We start from the raw sequence: 24,992 nt of genomic DNA on the forward strand, positions 1-24,992 counted from the left end.
CAACGTGCAGCTGTTCGGTGCACATGCTGACATGTACACGGACTCACACACCGTAGGTGCCAGAAGAGGAAGTGTCCAATCTTCCGATTCGCTTGAGCACGTTCCAGCAGAAAGTGGGTGAGAGCGCAGTCATAGTAAGGCTCATAACGCAACACCTGCACCAACTGCAGCAGGTACTGCGACAGTTCCTCATCACTGATGGAAACAGGAACAGAGACATGGAAGCGTAAAGAGGACATTTGTGACAAGTCTTCTCTTAGGAGTAATTTCATAATGATGTGTTTCACAGGAGGAAAAGAAGCCAACAGACGGTAGTATCAACTAGCAAGCATACTAGACAGAAACAGAGGAAATGGTGTGCAAGGTTTAAATCATTACACATATCTGTGTGTGAATGCATGTATTTCACCTCATATCACACAGGCAGCGCACAGCATACTCTCTGACATACTGGTCGGGGTAATTGAAGTCAAGAAGCTCCAGAGCGTCTCTGGGACTCAGTTTGGGCCAAATCTGAAGCAGTGCCTGGAGCTGAGACACACACAGTTACTCAGGAACCAAGCAACAGAGATACAGTATATGTGCATAGCTGAGTGCTGATAATAAAGTTACTTAGTGGGAATTTGCTGAGGTGCACTTAAGTGTGCTTTGTGCAACTTGTCCATCACAGGTCTTTATGTAATGTACTCTCCTCTACACTCAAAACTCATAGACGCAGCCGTTGGCAGCGTCTCGCCGCAGATAACAGACTGGAACTGATGAGTCAAAGTTTTGCTGTACTTAGCTTAAGAATATGGAGGAGGGAGTGGCCAGGAAAACGACAAGACATTTTCAAAATCATTTGAGAAGTGAGAAATAAATATATTACTAAATTGAATTGCAAATTAGCTAATAATATATGAACAGTTTAATTTCTAAAACATTTTCTTATTAAATATCCAAATGACCTTTCAATAAAAGTTCTGTTATAAATAATAAAGTTATCATCTAATAATGTAATTTTAAAATCTTTTTTAAGAAGAATTTTCTGAGAAACAACTGAGTTTGAACATTCCCTTGGGAATGCACTTATGATGGAAAACAACTTCTTTTTATCTTTTTAAATGCCTTAATAGGAAACGTATTCCCAAATTAATTTTCAAATTATTTCTATTTTTGAAATTGCATTTTCAAAAAGATTGTAAAATTACATTATTTAAAAATGTAATCATTAATAATAATAATAATAGAAAACACTTTATAAATTATTTTAAAATAATAAATTATATTTAAATATTTATGTATCTATTTATTATTAACCAATTTGCAATCCAATTTAGAAATATACATGTATTTTTATTTCCCAATTAATAAATGATTATGAAAATGTCTTCCAACCATTTTCATGGAGCATTTTCATGGTCCTCCGTGTAGGAAAGGAGTGTTGATTCAACAAAAGATGTTTAATTCATGTCCAAACAATATCTATAACTGTGTGAAGGCCAATGATGTTGAGGTCGGGAAATTAAAAGGTACATAATTTCCCTTCTCATACTCTGATGCATTTAAAAAATATTAATGTTGAACAAAATAACAGTATCCTGAAGTTTACAAAAGGTGTTCACATAAACTTTTATTTTATATTTATATATATTTAATATTTATTAAATCTGTAATTCATTTAGATGAAATCATCATAAAAAGGACAAATATATGACAAAATGTTAAATACGATCATGTACGTGTCAACATTTTGTTTACATACTTAAAAGTGTGTCACAATGTAAAAACACGATCCAGCGAGTGGGCAGTTGGTCGTAAGGGCATCTACAGGTTTCAACTGTAATTTGGAGCAAACTGAACAGAGGGACCTTCGTCTTCCTCTTCCACACACGCAGAAACAAAGCTGCTGAAAAGTGGGGACAACCCGTTCTAGATCCAGTGGGTTTTGCTCGTCTATCGTCTGGAAGACTGTTGCGACAAGACATTGTCTTGGTCCAATTTGCTTAAACCAGCGGTCAGGACTTGCTGGCGACTTAAAGACCAGTCCTGATCGGCCTCAAACACCATGGTTGAGGGCTGTCTGTCTGTCTGTCTAGCATTTTTTGCCTGCTTTTCTCCAGCTTCAACAACATTACTGACTGACATTCAGAGGACGTTAAATCCATCTAGAGCAGGGGTCGGCAACCCAAAATGTTGAAAGAGCCATATTGGACCAAAAACACAAAAAACGAATATGTCTGGAGCCGTAAAAAATGAAAGGTCTTGTATCAGCCTTAGAATGAAGACAAATGGTGAAAGGAGAAATGTCGAAAAAAAGTCAAAATGTCGAGAAAAAAGTGGAAATGTCGAGAAAAAAGTCGAAATGTTGAGAAAAAAGTCGAAATGTCGAGATTAAAAAAGGAAAGGAAAAAGGAAGAAAAAAAAGTGGAAAAAAGGAAAGAAAGAAGAAAAAAGAAAAAAAAACAAGAAAAGAAAGAAAAAAAAGGAAAAAAAGAGAAAAAAGAGAAAATAAAGACAAAGAAAGAGAAAAAAAGGAAGAAAAAAAAGAAAAAAGGGAAAAAAAGGAAAAAAGAAGAAAAAAGCAAAAAAAACAAGAAAAGAAAGAAAAAAAGGAAAAAAAGAGAAAAAGAGAAAAGAAAGAGAAAGAAAGAGAAAAAAAGGAAGAAAAAAAAGAAGCAAAAAAGAAGAAAAAGGGGAAAAAAAGGAAAAAAAAGGTGAAACATTTTTGAAAAAGCTCCAGGAGCCACTAGGGCGGCACTAAAGAGCCGCATGCGGCTCTAGAGCCGCGGGTTGCCGACCCCTGATCTAGAGAGACACTGGCCCCGTGAAGCAGCACGTGTGCAGGACTCCTAACCTGGGCCATGTCCTCGTGTTTGCTCCACTTGACTGAGAGTAGCAGCTTGGGTAGCGACTGAGGGAAATTGTCCAAGCAGTCACAGCGTAGTGTCCAGATCAAATCCTTCTCGTTTTCACACAGCTGAGAGAGCGGATCACGCTCCATGATCTCTTTCAGCTCTATGTGGAACTTCTTACCACCACGGCCCTGAGAGCGAGGTTGAGGAAAGAAGAGCAGGTGTTTGGAGTGAGGATGAGGATTATGCGTGGGGGAGATGCGTGGTGACAGGAGGAAGAAGTGGGGATGGAGAGAAATTGAAAGACAAGTCACAACGGGAAGAACATGAGAACGTTAAGACAAGTAGCGTCAATGACTGTAAACAACCACATGAGGGCAGCAGTGCGTCAAACTATCTTCACATCCCTACAAGCTGCCTTGAATTCAAGCCAGGTACGAATAACTAATATTACATTAAATCTAAAACAAACAAGAAAAAAAAAAAAACGTTTGTTTGATGTGTAATTCAACAAGGATAGACTTAATCCTTAATTAAGGAGTGTAAATGTACATTGGGCCTCTATATGCACAATTGCTTCACAGATGAACAATGACAGTGTTGAGTTACACAGAGATCTACGTTAAGGCCTAAGAAAACAAGGCATGCCAGAAAAATAAACCCTCGCTCTTAGACAGTGGGAATCCATAGCTTCACACGGATAGAAGTCATAGTAAAAGGGCTCTGTGCAGACATGCCCTCTGTGTAGCACCGCATTGCATAACCGGCTGCAACACACCCAAGAGTGAGTTTTTAGTTGAGGGGCGTTGAGACAGGAACACGGACAAGTAATCTGATTAGAGTCTTTTACTTTTAGAGGGCCAAATGATTACAATTGGTTTCAAAGAAAACGAGTGGTAGGCGACTGTTCTGTTTGTGCTGCATGTTTGAACAGCAGGGACAGACTGGTTGAATCTGTAATCATGACAGTTTATTTTCAAATGCTTTGTGTACGTTGAATGAATGCTATCATTTAAGCATGCTCACAAAATTACGGCTCATTGTATGATAACTCACCATGGGTACGCCGTCAGTTGCTCTGGCGATCTCTGCAGCTTTTTCCAGTATCTGTAAAAAAAAAAAAAAAAGGGGAAAAAAAGAAAAGTCAGGGCATGTTGTAAGAAAGAACCCACACTGATACATCACTTCCAGCTAGAGTGCATTCAGGAAGAGATGCACGTGCTGATCCTCTCATGCTAATAGCTACTTCAACCCAATCACTAGGTGCTATTATGAAAAGCACTCAGCCACTCAGGTCTTTGAAAAAGGCCACCCTGGTCCCACCAGCTCCATATTCAAGTGAGCTCTGAGTATGGATCATTGGCATGTGTGCAGAAGTCATTTGTTCAAATGTTAAACAATTCTAAGCTTTCTGGCTGGCACAAAAAATAAAAACAAATCAGACAAGTATGCTTGTATGAGATGAAGTGCATACGATGATGTACGGCGTCTGACCTTGTCAAAAGGAGGAAAGACGATGGGGTGTGGGGAGTACTCTGGGAAGTAGATGTGCAGTGCTGTAGCGTTTTCAGTGTAGGGGTTGGTCTGAACGGTTCCTATTGGGTTCAGCATCTCTTCAAGTTCATCTGGGTGAGACACACAAACTTTGGTCACATAAAAGTGCTGTTGTTTAAGCTCATAGTTTAATTATTAAACACAATTGGATTAAGCGTGCGTGTGTGTGTGTGTGTGTGTGTGTGTGTGTGTGTGTGTGTGTGTGTGTGTGTGTGTGTGTGTAGTGGTGGACAGTAACGGAGTAAATTTACTTGAGTACTGTACTTAAGTACATATCCAGAGGATTTGTACTTTACTTGAGTATTAGATTTCTTTGGTACTTATTACTCTTACTTGAATACATTTCCAAGACAAATATTTTACTTTTACTCGAGTAAATTTCTAGGAAGGCTGAAAAGTACTCGTTACTTTCAGGTCTGCTCTTTTTTCTTCTTCCCTAAAATCCTATTGGACACAAGCTGTTTTTGTCAAAGGAGGAGACCTATCACAGTGCACGCTCTCCACTGGGATGTACGTAAAGCAGAAATACGTCAAGCCTCCTCAAAACGATACGGCCAAAGTAGCCTGCGTTTGTCAAGACAGAGCCGCAACAAGTCAAGACAGAGCCGAAATTTACTCTTACTCTTACTTTTACTTAAAGTACATTTAAAAGCATTTACTTTTGGATACTTAAATACCTTTAAAAGCAAGTACTTTTCTACTCTTACTCGAGTAATATTTTGACTGAGCTACTTTTACTTGTAACGGAGTAAATTTTGACCAGTAGTATTTGTACTCTTACTCAAGTACTGGGGTCGAGTACTCTGTCCACCTGTGTGTGTGTGTGTGTGTGTGTGTGTGTGTGTGTGTGTGTGTGTGTGTGTGTGTGTGTGTGTGTGTGTGTGTGTGTGTGTGTGTGTGTGTGTGTGTACGCACCAGGAAAGGAAGACCAACAGTGCAGGGTGATGTCTTCAGTCTTCAGCTGCCCTTTGTAGTCGAACACCATGGTGTTGACCCAAGCTATGGGGTAGTGCTGCATCACACAACTCACTGTTAGACAGTGTGAATAGCAGACATGGAGGAAAACTTCAGGCCCTTCTTTGACCTTCTGTAAATAGCACGGGGCACACTTACTACTTTCCCTGCCTTGCGGATGGTCTGGTACTTGTTTATGTGAGCATTTTTGGTGGACTTCTGCTTTTTGGCCTTGTCCATGATGGCGTAAATAGCGAAGCAGAGGCGGGTCATCCGCGGCAGATCACAGACAGAGATGTCAAACTCCAGCGTGGTGTCTCTCCAGCTGTGGTCGGAGCGTCCGCTACTCTCGCTGCTCACCGCCGGCTTGCACAACAACTCCGTCCCGTGAAAGAGCCCCGCCCTCACCTGGACCTGTGTGTGCAGGCATGGCTTTATTTCTTATGTGCTCAAATACAGGATTGTTTTTTTTATAAGCAGCCTACAAAGACTACATGTTAGACATGGCAGAGCAGTGGTCGCAGGTTTTATAAATGCAGTGGAAATGCTAACAGGGGCAAAAATGCTGTTTCACAGATGTGGACAAATCAGTTTACCTTGGCAGTCTCCTCAGCGTTCACCTTGCTGGCTTTTACAAGGATTATTTTGAATGGGATGGGCACGTCCCACACACATGTCTGCACTTGCTGAAGAGAGAAAGTGAGAGTAGGGAGAGAGCTGCTATGAGTGAGCAGGATTAGCATTGGGCACAACGTAAAAAATATGCTCAAAACTCTGCTTCTTCACACCCACCAGTTCCCTGCATAGACACACAAACAATGAGGAAGGTCAGGCAGGTCACTGATGTCAAGCCAAGTGGATTTGCAAGGGTCAGCAGTCAGCAGAACAAACAACATCACATGACATCGAGAAACTATGAACATGACTAACCAGCACACTTGCTGCCGTTTGCTGCCTCTCTCTCTGTGCAAGTCTTTAAAAGGTGTCATATGTCATTTATTTACAGTCCCTTATCAGACATGTGATTATATTTTAGGCTATCGACAACTGCGAGCAGAAACTAGAACTCCATGTATTAAAAATTGTATCATAGTGAAATCAATTTTAAAAGAAAAAGAAATCAAAACCACGAGCCCATCCTAGTGTTGTCTTTGCCACCTTGTCACCAATTATCAGTCAAAAAGGCATCAAAGTTCCTTTCATGTAAGTAAAGTTCACTTCCTGTCACAGATAGCCTTACAGTACGCCTTTTGCTGTCTGGTGAGCATCAGTTTGTGTCTACTTCCTTTATTTTACTACTTTATGTGAAAAGTACTTCTCAGAAAGCTACTGAACCAGTGCTCACAGCACGAGAGAAATCAAATAATCTGTAAATGACCAAATCACCACCGTCAATTACAAAGAAGCTGCTGTAAAACAAGATAACCCCCCCCAACAAACATATTTATTGCCCTGGTGTCCTTAGGTTACACAATGAAACTCATTTATCTCTGTGTGGCCTCTCAGAAAGTGACCTTGAAAGAAATAACTTTTCAAGTATATTACCAGGAAACATTATTCGTCATATCAGTCTAAAATATTTCTCTACTGAATAAATCAAGACAAGATAACTGGTGGAACTGGTGGTGAAACAGAAAGTCCATGAACTTAATCAATAACAGCAAATATAACTGGTATTTTAAGAGATGGAACGAAGAATCTAGGGAAGCATTTAAATTATCAACTGAAAAAATACTTGAATTTATCATAAATAAAGTCAAAATAACTTAAGCCTGCTACATCCTACTAATTAACAATAACATTTTAATTTCATTTCATTTTTATTTATTCCATATCATGGAAATAGTTCACATATATTCCATGATGGAAAAGGGGCAAGAAGAAGAAAGCCTTATATACCAAGCCCCTTTCTCAAAAAAATAAAACAATTCATATGAAGATGGTCTGTCCGTCTGTTCAACAATCACTACTTATATAATACCAAAAAAAAAGAAATAATGAAAAAACAAAACAAAAAAATAAGAAAACATACACACTAACTCACCAAATTACCAAATTAACTTAATCAAAAAAGTTAAAAACATATGAACAGTAAGAACACAGAAATGAGTAAAGGTTTGAACGGTAATTATAACAAATTTTATATAAAATGTAACGCCATGAGCCACACCTGTCATTCAGTATTTATCATCCTTCCAAACCACAGATCAAAGTGACATAAAAAGCCTGCACAGCATCATGCAACGAAAACACCAAGAGACGCGCTCGTGGAGGCCAATTAAATCGAGCCTGACATTTTGAAAGGCGCACGCACTGAACAGTGATGTTACTTTGCACCTGGAAGCCGCGGCGCGGAGCTGCCAATGCCTTCTGACGACGTGGCAAACGCTGGCAGGTACTGTGGGCTCGCTCTGACACACTGGACACGGCCTCATAAAACACAGGCGGCAGCTGCCAAGTTCATGTTTACTCGCCACACATGCGCACCTGCGTTGCTCTGTGCAGGTAAATCAGGTGCCGCTGCTATTCTGGTGCAACAAGGCAGCCGCTGGAGGATATTAAGTGTTATCTAATGTACATAAGAACAGTTTGTGCATCAACAAGGTCATTTAATTGACTTACATTTCTTAACGATATCTGTGAAATTAATTTCCGTTAGTACTACGTGACGTTTGCTTGACCTCCAGGTAAATGTTGAGCACGGTTGCACTGAAGCCCAGCAGGTGTTGAAGAGAAAACACATCAAATAAATGCTACTGGACTGACCGTGGGCGGTCTCCGCTTCGGAGGCAACGGCAACGGCGGATTGGAGGACTTGCGGCTAACCACGGCTCCAATGGTAGACATTTCCTTGTCGAACATGGCCTTCACCTTGCTGGTGTGGACGAGGGTTAGGCGTGGAGACTCCTTGGCTTGAAGGCATGTGCGGATGTACTGTGCACAAGACAGGACAGGAGTAGGTATGAGGTATGAGCACACTGAAGCCATTTCTGGAGGAGTAAAAGTAAAGTCGGCCCAGCTAAAGAAGGACTTGGTACTTCAGCACATTATATAAACCAGCAAAACAATTCAGTTGAGTCGTTCAGTGGTTACAAATTTGAACTGCGATTAATTTATGGGCTCCATATAAGCCTAAATGACAATTAATCACAAATGCATTTTTAATCAACAATCTGTTGAATTTGTAAATAATGCGGCCTTTAGAGAATCAACAAACCCACTCTTCATCAAACTGAGAACACTCAAATTCAAGGATCTGGTCGACTTCAAAACTTTACAAATCATGCACAAAGCAAATCATCATCAGTTGCCACAAGACATCCATAAGTTGTTTCAAATAAAAGAAAATAAACACAATCTCAGGGGAATATGTTATTTTAAAAAACAACATGTACGAACAAACATCAAAACCCATTGTGTATCAGTGAAGGGAGTCAAATTGTGGAACAACTGTAAAGATGAAATGAAATCATGCAAATCACTAAGTAAGTTTAAACAAATCTTTAAAAACACTACTCTGTATGGATACAAAACGAAAATGGACACATGAACTGACAGCCAATGACCAAAGTGCCTTGCTCAGCTGAACCACTTTTTCTTTTCTTTTATGCTTTTCTTTTGAAGTTGTTAACATGTGCAGGTCAAAACTGTACTGATGAGTTTTAATGAACACTTTTTCTTTTCTTTTATGCTTTTATGCTATGCCTTCTTTTCTTTTGAAGTTGTGTGAAATGAAGAAACGGTAAAAACAGAACATTAGAAGGGGTAGGACTAGAAAAGTTTTTTGAAACTTCATCCTACACCCTTTCAAACAGGAAATATTTATTTACATATAGATTTGTCTCTTTAATTTGCTTTGTTTTGCTAATGGTTTTCTTTGTTCTTTGTTTTTTTTTTTTTTTCGGTATATACATTTTATGTATTCTGATTATTTTGTTTTGTTTTAACCTGTTTGAATAAATAAATAAATGAATGAAATGAAATTAAATGAATGTTTACCCAAATGCCTGTTTAAGAAGACTTACACACGATAAATGCACTTGCACTGAGGATATTAGATTACTTATAACAAGTGTCTAAATTGACCTGGGCTCCAGAAAAACAGCTCTCTAAATGATCTAAATGTTGGGAGTCACTTCAGTTTCACTCTGTCCATCACTGCAGTTGGTCCTAACAGTGAAAGCCAGCGAGCAGCTGGGTAATACACCCGGCTGTAGTTAAGTTAAGTTACTACCACTACCGCCAGACATGGTTTTCAGGCGAGTCACAGTACTGATGATTTACCGCTTCTTTCCCCACTCATAATACTTTTGGTGTCTTGTGTGCAGTCGGGTGATGTGTGATATTGCTGGCTGAATGCCCTCTGGTGACAACTAATAACTCACTGATTCAATGACTAAGGAGTGTTTTCATCCCTCTAATTCGCACGGTGGTTTGGAACAACTTGGCGGGTGAATTTTCACCGTCAGCTGATGTGAATGTTCAGCGGACCCTCCTTGGACTTCGGAGAATTTCTGAGTCATCGCTGATAAATCTCATGGGACTATTAATGTTTCAGTTTTAGTGATTCATTTAACTGTGTTTTAACTAGTAAGGCAGCTGATTTGAGCTGATGATGGGCAAAATACTAAACAGAGGAATGTTTTTATGCAAGAAACTTTCACTGATTAAAAAAGAAAACACATTTGCCATACTGTATATTACGACGGAGTATTAGGGCCAAACTAAGACAAAAAAAATTGGAAATTACGAGAATAAAGTCATAATATAATGAGAATAAAGTCGTAATGTTGCGAGAATAAAGTCGTAATAGAATAAAGTCGTAATATTATGAGAATAAAGTTGTAATATTACGAGAATAAAGTCGTAAAATTACGAGAATAAAGTCGTAACATTATGAGAATAAAGTCGTAATGTTGCGAGAATAAAGTCGTAATATTATGAGAATATAATTTATGAGAACTCTAACAGGAAGAGCTTCTTCTCCCTGTGTTAAAATGAGGAATATTGAGCATCTTGTGAAGTTATATTTATATATTTATAATATATTACGACTTTATTCTCGTAATATTATGACTTTATTCTCGTAATTTTACGACTTTATTCTCGTAATATTATGACTTTATTCTCGTAATATTATGACTTTATTCTCGTAATTTTACGACTTTATTCTCATTACATTATGACCTTATTCTCGTTATTTCCTTTTTTTGTTTTTTTGTTTGGCCCTAATACTCCGTCGTAGTATATAGATACATGGAGACACTACATGTATTTTCTTTGTACACTGATTTTAAACTGCGCATATGTCATATAACCTTTTCCCTACTTAAAGAGAGCCGTGAGATAACATGATAATATACCACCTGTTTTCACCATCAATCAAATTATTTCTGAGAAAAACCATATCATTTAAATGTTTGATGCTGTTTCGTGTGATATCTAAACTGTTAACACCTGCAGGTCAAAACTTTTAATTAACATAAGTTGATGAAGGCGGTTTTGAAAATAAAGTATATTAAAAAAAATAAAAATAAACCAGAATATTTTTAAACATTTAATTCTCTGATGCAGAATTAGACAGTTTTCTGATATCTGGTTCTGGACATAAGATACACACAAGAGGAGACATGTAAGTCGACACATGTGATGATGGATCATGGATGAAGTCTGATCTGCTGCCACTGACCTTGTACTGAATCAAAGGATGATCTCCACACAGGAACTCCAGGCACTGACTCACTCTCAGAACGTACTGGCCCTTCCACACCTCCTCTTCAGGGGCGTGGGTGGTCAGCCATTTCCCCACAGCCATCTCCATAAGTTCGGCGGGGGTGCAAGACAACAGCACCTTCATGCTGGTTGAGTCCTACACCACACCAATGGAAACCACAGACAGAAGATTAAGTCACGTGATAATCAGAGCTTGGACTGTAACCCTTGTGGAAAACGGCGAAGGAGAAAAGTACCTTCTATTTTTTTCATGTTGTCTAATCAAAAGAAATACTGTAAATGCAACATGGCGGTATAACAAGAGACACTCTGGACTTGTAACCTGTGGTGCTGCTTAGGGCTGGGCGATATGGCCCAAAAGTCATATCTCGATATTTTCTAGCTGAATGGTGATACTCGATATATATCGATATTTTTTCTGTGCCATAATTGGGGTTTCCCCCGAAGCATTATAGCATAGCATCTCTGTTAGCATCTCTGTTAGCTTCATTTTTTTCTGAGGCAAACCCTTAAAAAAACAGTCAGTTTTAATACAATGTCGTGCCAAATGTCACACAGGTACCTTTATTAACAGAGGTCTGCACAATATCAAAATGTATAAAACAAATGAAATAAAAATAAACTGCCTGCATATATAGAATAAAATGCTTTTTGAATAAAATAAAACAAATATCCCTTTCCTGCATAACAATTACATTAAAATACACTGTGCAATTAATACAATGTAGACAGTAACAGGCAGACTTTTCTACTGAGGTTGATAATTGTGCAAATAACAAAACATTTGTGCAAATCTCAAATAAAAAATTCAAGTCAATTTGTCACAAAATAAGCTATATCAAAATCATATATTTTTTTAAAATCGATATAAACGATATTGTCTCGTACCATATCGCGTTTGAAAATATATCAATATATATTAAAATCTCGATATATCGCCCAGCCCTAGTGCTGCTGAATCATGATTTCATGCAGAGGGACTTTGGTGATCACACAGAAAACCTGATCTTCTGTTCAGATGAGAATATAAGAAACATGTCTGCTGCCGGCGCCTGAACCTCGCAGCGAGAACTGCAAAGTACATCGAGAGCTGCAATAAACCTGAGACTAATTTCCTTTTACACGTGAACAAACTTGGACAATTCTGATTCTCCGTCTGAAGGAGAGATCGATGAACATGAGGAGAGAGGGCTTGAGTAAACAAACACATGCTCTGTTCCAAAGCGCGTTATCCACACCTCATCTCTGACGGTCTCATCTGCTTTGAGGCTCATGCCGTTTATAGCTCCTGACCTGATACCAGAGATGGAATTGTAATTTCCTGGAGGTTTAATAAAAATGTCATCCATTAATAATTAACTATTACTGCGGCTGCAGTATTGGGGAACGACGACATTTAAAGCACTCGTACAAGAAAACTAACATCTCTGAACCAGGGAAAACTTATTTTAATCCTAAAATAAATATGGGATAATGATTCTAATGCAATTAAAAACTGGAGGCTAACTCAATAAGTTCTGATGATTTTGTTGTAGGAACGTTCAACCTAGACCATAATAATAATCTGTATTGAACAATAAAACGCACCATCACACCTCATTGGGTCTAACCTCTTAAATAAGACTTCCTGCTAAGGTCCACCTGAACACAGCGGCACAGATGGCCCGTCTTTGTATGTGTGCACATGTGTGTCTGTGACGTTGATCAAAGCTGATACACAGGAGTCTGGAGGGACACGACCATCTGTGTTCTTAATAGACGATATCACTTTTTTTAAAAGACTGGTAATGAGACAGATGGAAGGACGTTGACACGTGCAGACGGGCAGAGAGACGGAGAGGATAGGTTTATTATAATCAGAGTTTTGGTCCCTTGAGCTGTGAAGCTAATATGTGTTGAGTGTTTGAGAGAATGGCATAATTTCACTGATGGTTTTGACCCACTTAGTGCTGTCACATGTCTTACTAGTTGGGCTCAATCACATGAATTTAGGGAAGCTGCTGAGTGTGAGCAAAAAAAATAAAAAAAGTCAGTACTCTACAAGAGCTCGAGCTGGTGGAAACACACAGCTGCTCTTCTTCGTCAGACAAGCTGGTTTCATCTTCCTGTGTTCACTGTGTAACATCCAGCAGATCTTGCTAAAAGGTTTGTTATTGTTTCATTTTTATCCCTCACCTTTTTTTAGCAAATTAGGCAAAATTACAGAACAGGTTCTTCTCCCAGCATAATGTAATCTATGCATCATGTTGTATAGGATGAAACATAATTAAAGAATACATGGACCTACTGGAGGAGACACACCGTGACCTTTTTACTTTGCAAGGTGACATCCTTTCCTCATGTATCAACGACACGCCTCTGATACCCTTCGGTTAAAATAGCCCAGTGAAACAAGAGCAGCATTTTCAACTACATCTTTTCAGCTCTGACCTTAACATGTTAAAGGTCAGAATCAGTATTACTGCACAACTGTACAACTAAAATCGGGGTACAGTGCGTGCAGCATGATGGGAAGTTGGGCAGAATAACAGATGGGGAAGCTGCAGAACTGGAGTCTGATTTCGGCCTGTGATGCCACAGTAGCCTTCAAATCTGAACGACCCACTGGATGACACATTCAGAATGAGGCTGACAAAACAAAGTAACAAGGTTGTGTAACAGTGGAATTTCTGAGGCTTTAGAAACATTCAGATTCCCAAATATATGCTCTCAAACACGATTAAATGTTTTCAAAATGTGTCCTCCTTTGTGGGAACTCTGTGGTACAGAACCTTCAACGTGCTCTGACTGGGTGGATATGAACTTGAACTGCTCTGATCTGGGTCACAAAGAATGATCAACTAATTATCTGTAACGGAAAATGCAACATTTTAAATACTAATTTTGGAAAAAAAAATAAACCAAAAATTTCAATTTAATTCAAATCATGACAAATGGCATCTCAAGGCACTTTAACAATACAGCTCAACTCGTTCCAAGTAGTCAAATTAATATAAAACCAATAAAACAACAATTATTACTTTACTGAGGAAACCAACAGATTGCATCAAAACTTTTCTTCAATACAATCCCCCGTCTAGGGCTGTTCGATTTTGCCCAAAAATAAAATCTCGATTTTTTTCTCTCAAAATCCAATTTTCGATTACGATTATTTTGTGAATTGACAAAAGGCAAAGAAATTATTTCAAATATGCTGTTTTTTTATTGAACATTTGCCCCATTGGGCTTTAAGTGCAAACTTTGCTCTTATTAAACCAAAAATGAATGAATAAAGTGCAAAACTCTGTAAAATAAGTTGAAAAAAAGTTTTAAAAAATATAATAAAATATAAGTTTTATCTCTGAAAAAAAAAATCAGCAAATAAGCACAGTAAGTTATATTTCCAATTAAATAAAACAAGACATTTTCTAATTAAACTAAACTGGGTCTTTGCATGCTAAATAATAATGCAACCCATGAAGGAGGTAGAGGTGTGTAATGTCAGTCATTACATTTGCTATTCACATTTGCAAGTTTTTTGCAAGGAACACGAGCCGGTCTACCGCATCTGGCTTTAGGGATGCCCGGTGGCATGTTACAACGCCCCCTCCTACACTAAAGAGCCTCTCCGATGGGGCACTTGTCGCAGGTATTGAGAGGTATTTCCATCAATCATTAATATGTGTGCAGACAAGGTTAAAAAAAAAAAAAAAGTGAAAAATCGATTTTACGATTTTCACGTTTTAACATCGTTCAAATTACATAATCGCGATTACGATTTAAAATCGATTAATCGAACAGCCCTACACTAGATTATAATATTCACATAGAAGTTCTTATGACAACATCCTTAATGTGCCACACAAGGTTCTTCAAATTGAGCCCTAAATACAATTAAACAGAATCCAGTCACAACTTATTTATTGATTGAGTTCTGTCTCTCACAGCAACCTAATGCAACAATGCCTTTAACAATTAATATTATACCGGGGCATCAGAACCTGACCAGGATTATTATAGATTGTATTGGTGCAAGCTTGTGTAAAATTGATGCCATTCATCTCCTCTCTGAGTACTTTATTTTTTATTTGTGTGGCTCTAGTGGTCTTTATTTTAAAAGTGCCTAGACAACAATGTGTAAACGGTGGGGTATCTGCAGCATTTTCAGATCTGGGTTCAGGACCCTCACCTGAGACTGGTCGAAGTGGATATTGACTTTCATGTCGGCTGGCAGCTCATTGACTCCGTCTGTGATGGCCGTCCCTGGTACGGACTCCAGCTGTGGGGAAAAGCAGGCCTGCAGCCACTCGGTGAACGTCATCAGTTGCACGCTTAGCATCTTCTCCTCACTAATTCGAAGCATCTTATTGCGGAAGTCCTTAACTTCCTGGTCGTTTATGGCGTCCAGTTCATGGAGACCTACAGGCACAAAGTAAAGGACATCATTGCAAGAAACAGTTGTTTAATAAAAGTCCAACGTAAATTAACTGCTTGAGTGATCACACTAATCGGTCCATTTCATGCCAAGAATTTCTATTGAAAGGTTGCTGCACAATAATCCCTTGAGAATAAAATGTTGACATTTAGAGCCTTTCATCATTCATATGACCCTAAGCATAGAAAAGGAAGAACTCTGCTCGTCATTGACTGTGAAAGTGGAGCTGTTTGTGTGTCTGGAGGAAAAAATAAAAACACAGTGAGCCGCTTGAGTTTGTTGCTGTGCGCTGCAAAAGGCCCTAAAATGTGTCAGAATGGCTATTCAAGCATGTCTGTGGGGTTCTACTTCACTCTGAAAAGCCTTCAAAGGATCATGTTAGTCCTAAACGGAGCCACAGCGGAAGAACATCAATATTTTCCTACAGTCAGAGGACCGTCCCTTCCTTACGCTGCTCATCCTATAATAAGAACACACGAGTTTTAAGAAGGTTAAATATGTGTTGGTATAACAATAAAAAATAAATGAATGAATCTAATAATAATGATAATAATAATAATAATAATAGGTTCTTTCAGTGTATATGTAGTTAATTATATAACAATATCTAAAGAAGAACATGTATTTTTAAAAACAATTTGCCACATTGTACTGTAGTTGTGGGTCGGCATCAGTATGATTACTTTCATTACCTTCCATTATAGTTTCCAGGATGTTGAGCTTTTAAATTACCTTTTTATTTTGTCTGTTAAGTTGTCTGTTTACTTTGATGTACAAACGTACCTGAAAACGTGGGAACATAATGTGCAAGGTGTTTTTCACGAATAGCTCTTACTGTACAACGCTGAAGAAGATGTTTGAGGCAAAACACACACACACAACAGTACTGTCCTACTGACCAAAGCTAAGTGCTTTCCTTTATTGGAAATGTCAAACAGAGCCACCTGATTAACCACTGAGAAACTGTAGCAGGTCAAATAATTATCTACGACTGGAAACAGGAGTGAGTCTTATCTGTGATGCCGTCTCACCCTTGCCGATGAGTACACCTATTTTGGAGTCCAGCAGGCGCTCTGCTCGTCCGCAGTTGCGCGTCACCAGCCTAAGGACCGGCAGGAAGGGGCGAACGTCGCATAAGCGGCGGGTTTCGTCCTCCAGCTCTTCGTGTACGGCTGCCTGGTTGACACACTCGAACATGTGGCTCTCCATTTCCCCGAGGGAGGGAAACAGAGGGAAGTTCTGAGCCTGCTTCCATAAGAGCTGGAAAAGAGCAGAAAAAAATAGTTTCCCTGGGGTCCATAAAACCGCAGAAAGGATTTATTGTTTCTAGATGAGATCAAATTAAATAAATCCTATTTAGAATGTGTGCAAGTGGAATAAACAGCATCCTTGTTTTTGGCTCGATATGGGATAATCCAATTCTGGAAAGCTCACAGAGAGCCGTCCCGCAGTTCAAAAGGAATTAAATCAGTGCTACCCCAATCCAGGCCCTTGAGGGCCACTCTCCGGCATGTTTTAGACGGTTCCCTGCTCCAACACACCTGATTAAAATGATGGATCATTGACAGGTTTGTGTAAACCTTGATAAGCTGGTGGTGATACAGTCATTTGAATCAAGTGTGCTGCACCTGAGAAACAGAAACCATGCAGGGGACAAACACCACGCAGCTGGAACACTGGGTTAAATCATTGCAGCAGGCTATTTGTGTTTTGTTTTTTCTGTCTTCAAGTGATACTTTTATAATAATTGTCAGCATGTACTGTGTGTTTTATGATCCAGAACACTCATGAGTCACGGAAACAGACAACTTTAATCATCCAGAATGTGTGAATACTGAATCTAGCGGCCGGCGATGCCGGGATTCGTGCGCCTGTGTCCCCACAGCATGATCGCTGGGTTGAGTGTCAAGCACTGCATCCCCATCTGAGGGTGGACGCTTCAATGAGACGCAGAAGCTGGTCAAATGTTGGCCAGGGGCCCTCTTGGTTTCATATTGTTCACATTTCTCTGCAAACCACATGCAAAAAGGCACAGAGGATTCATTCATTTAGCCTTGCAATGTTGTCACAATTTCTTTTTTCATGCCATTATTTGTCACTGAGCTTCTTTCATATTGTACACGTGAGTAAGCAAGAAATGTTTTCAAAAAGTCAGATTTCTAGGTAATGGGATCTGGTCAGAATGAATGCAGGCCTATGAACGAACAAGACTCAGTCTGGGCTGCTTGACCTTCACAGGCAAATAGAATTTGATCATTTAATCATTGATCAAAGAACTAATCCAGCCCTCAGCTAAAGCAAATCCCCACCAGCTCCCCTTTTGAAATTTATAAGAAAAGTAACAGAGACACTTGAGTCTCCTTGGTTTCTGCTGCCTCAGCACATATCCAGTTCAGAGAAAGAAGATCTCAGACGTGTCTTGTCAGACATCTTTGATGCGTGCACATCCATACCAGCCAATGGAGAAGGGAACACGTTAGCGGCTAATTTGGCAATGCAAGACAAATTGAAATGCGTCTATATATCTGTTTATGTCGGAATAGTGTTTTTCAGAAAACACTTCAGTTGTGAGATATAATGTACACATACAAACATACAGTGCACAACACTGGTTCATTTGCAGAGTAAAATAACTTCTGCAGGTTTATTTAACAGTTCTCTGTATAAACTGGTTTGCTTAAAAGTGCAGGAATTACTACTTGCATGCTTAATAATAGAAGAAAGGTGTTGCAATGACAATGCTTTTACAATAATGAAACCATGTGTCCTTTGTAAAACTTAAAATAGATTCAGTTTGTCTATGTTTGCATATAGTCATGTAGTCCTGATGAAAGATGTGCGATCTGGTTATGTCTTCGGTGATAAAGGTTGGCATCAATCAGTTGAGATGTCTTTATTATTAAATTCCCAATATTCACACCCACAGTAAAATCATCATGCAGCGTAGCTTCAAATTAACAGACATGGGAACAGCAGAAACATCTGGAAAGCTGCAGGAAGAATGTGTTATTCTTCCTCCTTGGAGTGCTGATTGGATTAAGATGATTACTCATCGAGAAACTTGTTATTTATTTATACACATTTCTTTTTTTTCATCTAGTCCTAAATCTTACACAGGTGTAAGTGAGTAAAGCAACACACAAAATAAAAGCTCTTAAGAGCCTATCTTTATAAAAACACATCATCATCTACAGGCACGCTGACCACTAGAAAAGCCTCACACAAACAAAAAACACCAAACCTACCGCAGCAATCGCTTCTAAGAAAAACAGCATTAGATCATGTCTGACTGCGTCGCCAACCGTCTAATTCTGACTGAGTGTGGGATGCAACACTCAAGACACCTTTTTTGGGCTACAACAACAAGTCTATGAGCATTTAAAGATGATAATTAAAAACAAGAGAAATGAATTTAAACTCATCAAACAAAGAAAAAATAAGTTATTATTATTGAAGTGTCCTAACAACACACTGTAAACGTTCAGCTGTAAGTGAAACTGATGTTGAGAAGTCTGGTATTCCTTCATGCTGGGACCAACTCGGTGCCACTCACCAGCTTGATATGTTGAATTGTAGCCTCGCGTGGAACATCCATCTGAATGTAGATACCGGTGGGCAGAAGAAAGTCCACAGTGATCTGGTCCGGAGCGTGTCCGGCCAGGGGCGAGTGGGCTGCCCATATGTCCAGGAGGTCTGTCATGGCAGGAGGCATGGCATAGGGCACCTGGCACCACCTCAACCATAAGGACCTGGAGGGGTAAAGGAGAGGTCAAATCTACCATGAGGATTAGGATTTCAATACATTTATTGCAAAAAACAAAGCAATTAATGAAAGACAATTTACCATTGCTAGGGCTGGGCGATATGGACCAAAAGTCATATCTCGATATTTTCTAGCTAAATGGCGATACTCGATATATATCTCGATATTTTTTCTGTGCCATAATTGGGGTTTCCCCCAAAGCATTATAGCATAGCATCTCTGTTAGCTTCATTTTTTTCTGAGGCAAACCCTTAAAAAAACAGTCAGTTTTAATACAAAGCCTCGTGCCAAATGTCACACAGGTTCATTTATTAACAGAGGTCTGCACAATATCAAAATGTATAAAACAAATTAAATAAAAATAAACTGCCTGCATATATAGAATAAAAATGCTTCTTGAATAAAATAAAACAAATATCCCTTTCCTGCATAACAATTAAATTAAAATACACTGTGCAATTAATACAATGTAGACAGTAACAGGCAGACTTTTCCACTGAGGTTGACAGTTGTGCAAATAACAAAACATTTGTGCAAATCTCAAATAAAACATTCAAATCAATTTGTCACAAAATAAGCTATATCAAAATCACAAAAAAAAAAAATTTAAAAAAAAAAAAATATTTTAAATCGATATAAACGATATTGTCTCGTACCATATCGTGTTTGAAAATATATCGATATATATTAAAATCTCGATATATCGCCCAGCCCTAACCATTGCCCAGCTATATTTATTTATGCAGTCAAATTGGTCTCTACATTATAATAAATATTAAAATAAGTAACTAACTTAATGTACAGTAAAGTCAAATTAAAGGCACGAATGCATAAAATGATGATGGGGTTGAGAATATGTGCTTTTGCACATTTTATTTCAACCTGCAAATAGTCCAAATATTTACTGTGCAGAATCAAGGTTTCGCTGTTATGAAGCTTTGGATTTTATATCGAGTGGGTGGGTGTTTGCTGGAAAGGAATCTGCAGAATGACGTGCGTCTGTGAGTAGATGCGCGACAAACGAAAATAATGCAAAACAAAGAAGCAAAAGAAAAACTCCAGGGTGAGATTTGACTCTGCACACGTCCTTGTTTGACCTTAGATCCCTGCGTACTCCAGCTAGGCCAGCTGAGCTCTTTCAAACATGGAGGGATGATGCAGGGGGGGCAATGTGCCTAATATGCCCTCCCCTGCACACTACCACCCAGACAGGTTATACCAACTACAGGTGCACATACTGGACATATGCTGTTATTTCAAATAATAGTGACACGCTCTACTAACTAATTTAGTCATTAGCATTTCAGCCATTTGTGCCATCACGATGGTATTGGTTTGAATTATTTATTAAGAAAGTGACAGACAAAAACAACGTGATGCCCCCGTGTCCCTGCGAGGGCAGCACTGTGCTGAATCCACTGGGAGGCTGCTGGATTTAATATGGATGAGGGCCAGTGCTCAGAGGAATGCCCACTAAGCAAACAGAACAAAAAGTTCAGCCTGCCCTGCCCTCCTCTGACAATCTGGTCCCCCCGCAACAGAACACACATACAGTGAAAACACTCCCACTTATGAGCTGGACACTGCACGCTTTCTCTTAACAGACTCGCTGCTACTGAGGTGGAAGAAGAGCGAAGGTTTCCAGCTACATTTCCTCTAAGTGCTTTCAAAAACATTAGCTGATAAGGCAATTTGAGTCTGCCAATTACAAACACAAAACCCATTTAACTACAGATTCACCAGATGATGGGATGTGAGTATAAAATTCCAATAAAAAAAAAAAACTGAGGGGGGAGGGCTTCTTCCAATACATAAAACACCCTGCTGAGCATGCTCAATGTCATAAAGACAGAAAAATAGAAGACTTAAAATAAAGCAATTAGACCACAAAGTCAGCTGCCTCTTATTGTCCTTTTGCCATTTGTTACTTTATGCAGTTTCTTATAATTCTTAGAAAGAAAGTCAGAAGCAGCAGATCAGACCCTGAAATTATTTTTTCATTGTCTTTTTTTTCTTCTGTGCATGATGCTTTTCCTTCTTTTTTAGCTACTTTTATTATGGTGATTGTTTTTGTTTTTTTCATTGACTTTTTTTCCTTCTCTACTGTGCTTGATGCCTTTCGTTTTAGCTACTTTTATTATTGATTCACATGTCTTTTAATTACTTTTATATTGACATACTTTTATATGTCAAGAAGAAGGGTATACACTGTATATATGTATTATTATTATTATTATTATTATTATTATTATTATTATTGCTACTATTATTCTTTTATATATCGGATACTCTTATATTGCAAGAAGGGGCCGGACTAGATAAGCATTTGCTTCTTCCTGTCCCTTCTTGAACAAAACTGGTTGTGCTTTATTATTATTGTTGATGTATGTGTTTTAAATTGTTTTGTTCAAGATGAATAAAGATCAAATCAAAAAACCTTTAAGAGCACTCGAGGTGGGAAAATTGTTACATTACACTTTTTCACAAAACCAAAGCAGCAGTTCTGAAATTGCGATGAAGCACTGCTGCGGGGGTCCGGTGTAACTCTAACTCTCCTACGATCAAACAAAAAACAACCAGATCTCAACTTCAAAGAGGCTGAAGTGGGGGGTGGTAGTCTAGTGTAGCGGTTACAGAGGTGGGCTTGGGACCCGGGTTCAAGCCCCCCCCCGGGATAATATAATGGCAACCAAAGTGAACCACAGTGAAACACTTTGGGCCCCTGAGCAACGCCTTATCCTAGCTGCTCCACGGGCGCCAGAAAAATTGAAGCACAACAACTAGTCTAACTACTGATGGGTTAAAAGCAAAAAACACACACAAACATACAATGAGATGGAGAGAAAATTGAGAAACATCTTTAGTCTTGGGCAAATTATTGCAACTGCTGTTGCTACCACTGTTGTCAAGATAGTCAACAGAAGACGAAGGCAGCAGATGATAATTCAAAGGCAGGACCCTTATATAATGCATAATGATAAAAGCAGTGTTATAGCATAACTATTAGGGGTGGGTATTGGGAAGGACCTCACGATAAGATACGCATCACGATACTTGAGCCACGATACGATACACATTGCGATATCCCGATTATGCGATATCCCGATTATTATATTCTACATAGTTCACTGAAAAATTTAAAAATGCATTACACATCCTAAAATCCAAGTTGTATATATGTACATCAGATGATAGTGATGGATCTTAAAATCCGAGTTGGACGTTCATCAGATTATAGTGACAATTCATGGGACAAACTGAGTCAAAACAATGTTTTATTATAACTATACAAGCTAAAGTTACAACATATTTGTATATGTTTTTCATATTATTTACATCATATGAAATTAACATTAAATTTAGTATGAGGTTGCTTTAATTATGTGGCAAATGATAATAAACACAAGAAAGATGGGTACTAAAACCAAGGACAGGCACAGTGATCAGTCAGTATAGATATAAATCCATAAATAAATAAACCTCTGTCCATTATTTTTAATTTTTTAAGGACAGGCAATTGTGTTATATAATTATAAAATGAAATAAAACCTGAAATAAAACCTGAGCTCAGTGCAGGGCCCTCCCAGGGTTGGTAGAGAGTGGCAATGCCCAGGACTGTCACTTAGGTAGGAGCACTGGGTGATATAATGGGAAAAAAAATCGGGGATAAAAAATATATATATCATAAATGAAGTAAAAAAACAACTAGATGTTGATGGCTTTTGTTTGACTATGTCACATTCAGAGACATACAAGTTAGAAGAAAGTGTATCCATGACACTTTTTTCCAAACCGGACCATCACCACGTTTGAAAACCACCTCATGAAAATGTAAAAAGGTTTTGTTGCTATTTGGCTTATTTTTCTCCCCCCCGATTCTAGATATTTCCATTTCAGGCTTTTCCCTTTGCGAAATTGAGATTGGTAATGGCACGACGACTAGCTGCTGGTGTAAAGACACTTCACAGCCTGGTCTCCATGTCAGCTCCATCTCAAAACACAGCTGTGCTGTCAAACTACATCCACCTGCAACTTTCTCCAGACCTTATGCTCAAGTGGCTTTGCACATCAAGTCTACTGTGAGCCCACAGGTCAATCTACATTCTGCCTCATCCGTCCATTAAACATGACGGCCCTGATGGCCTTTAATGCTATTCTCCAATCCAAGTTAAGTGCTCAAGCAACTTGCAGATGGGCTGCAGAATGACAACATCTCTGGTGCATTTGGAGCCACACTCTCAGCTACTTACTGTACCATTATCAACCATGCAAATGGACGTGGTCCTGTGAGTGTGTCTGTGTTCTGCTCCAGCAGTAGATTGCTGTAAGAACGTCGCACTTAAAAAGGGCTTTGCAGCTATCGAATGTGATAATGGATGACACAGTAGTAATCTTTTAAAATGGAACCACGAGTGTACGATACAGAAAACAGGGTAATGTTTTACAAATTCAAACATGCACACACAGGCTTTGAGGTGGCAATAAGCAAACACAGCACAAGTAGCCATTTGCGATGTCACAAAAGGCATAAAGGTTAAAAACATGAGCTAATTTGACTGCGCATTTGTCTGAAAGTACAGTACTGTGGTTTTAGAGAAGGATGAGCAAGTGCTTGTGCTGGCATGTCTGCATATAAACTGATCTCTATAATTAAAGGTTTCAGGAGTGACGTTTTCACAGCTTGAGAACTGCTGTGAGGCCAACACACTCAGCTTCTTTCTTCCTCGTTCTCCGCATCGCAACGACGCATGCACAGGTGAGCAGAATTATTAAGGATGTGGTGGCAGACAGCCAGAGGTCTGGTGCCAGGTCAGGTTTCAGCGGGATGATCAGACAGGAACAAGTGGGTTTCGGATGGTCAGGAAGAAAGGAGTGAGTTTCATGTGGCGACAAACAGAGGAGCCCGAAGCAATACAGCCCATAAACAATGTAGCACCCTGTGGCATCCCCAGGCATACACTAAACACGTCTATATTTTGAAGATGAAGAAATACGATCCCACTTATGTGCTTACTTGGCTTTCTGTGCAGACTAAGGAACATTGAGGTTAGATAGCATTTACGAAGCTGATTAGTTTAAGGCACAGTATAATTTTTTTGAGCTCAAGAATTATCATTGTGATAAATGACTAGGCATGGGACGATATGAAAATTTCATATCACGATATTAGTGGACAAAAATATCACGATTACGATATTATCACGATATTAGCGTGTCGCTTATAAAATTCTTAAAATGCAAGGAAAAACACTAACCGTGGATCCACTGGTTCCTTCAGAACATTTATTCTCAAATCATTCTCAACACAGTGACACTTGAGGTAGAGAACAAATAGTGTACTGTAAATGTTATGCATTACAAAGTGTAAACTATAGTACCGGTACCGGTACTTATTTGAACTTTCTTTTTTTGTAAGAAAATACTTCCCTGAGAGTCGAAAGAAATAAGTGACAAATAGAAATAAAGTGACAAAGTAGAGCCAAATGCACACTGATTGTATTACTCTCTGAAACTTTAACAGTGGCTGGCTGCCTGCTACTTAGTGCGGCTCTCTGGAAAAATAATAAAATAAAGGCACTGCTCTGTAGTATACAAAACAAAAGCTGCATGGCCAACACAAAGATTGAGTGAAAATAAAGTGCCACAATAGTCAAATGCACACGGATTGTACTACTCTCTGAAAACATATTAAATAAATAATAATAATAAATAATATTAATAAAATACATGAAAAAAAATA

The 24,992-nt window shown here is 38.8% G+C and overlaps 1 protein-coding gene across 2 annotated transcripts in view; it reads right to left on the reverse strand.

Annotated features, from left to right (window-relative positions):
* Positions 1–24,992, reverse strand: part of pik3cb (phosphatidylinositol-4,5-bisphosphate 3-kinase, catalytic subunit beta) — a 78,968-nt gene that overhangs the window by 17,643 nt on the left and 36,333 nt on the right. For both annotated transcript variants that reach the window (XM_061719016.1, XM_061719015.1), the window contains 13 exons: positions 19,043–19,238; positions 16,521–16,749; positions 15,244–15,473; positions 11,032–11,211; positions 8,109–8,276; positions 5,939–6,028; positions 5,502–5,756; positions 5,304–5,400; positions 4,329–4,459; positions 3,891–3,941; positions 2,837–3,025; positions 410–531; positions 52–195 (listed from right to left, as the gene is read on the reverse strand). In XM_061719016.1, the coding sequence (XP_061575000.1) occupies positions 52–195; positions 410–531; positions 2,837–3,025; positions 3,891–3,941; positions 4,329–4,459; positions 5,304–5,400; positions 5,502–5,756; positions 5,939–6,028; positions 8,109–8,276; positions 11,032–11,211; positions 15,244–15,473; positions 16,521–16,749; positions 19,043–19,201 (2,045 nt within the window). In that variant the 5' untranslated portion in view covers positions 19,202–19,238. The remainder of the gene's footprint in view (positions 1–51; positions 196–409; positions 532–2,836; positions 3,026–3,890; positions 3,942–4,328; positions 4,460–5,303; positions 5,401–5,501; positions 5,757–5,938; positions 6,029–8,108; positions 8,277–11,031; positions 11,212–15,243; positions 15,474–16,520; positions 16,750–19,042; positions 19,239–24,992) is intronic.

The sequence above is a fragment of the Cololabis saira genome, chromosome 4, assembly GCF_033807715.1.
Source record: "Cololabis saira isolate AMF1-May2022 chromosome 4, fColSai1.1, whole genome shotgun sequence".
Classification (NCBI taxonomy): domain Eukaryota; kingdom Metazoa; phylum Chordata; class Actinopteri; order Beloniformes; family Belonidae; genus Cololabis; species Cololabis saira.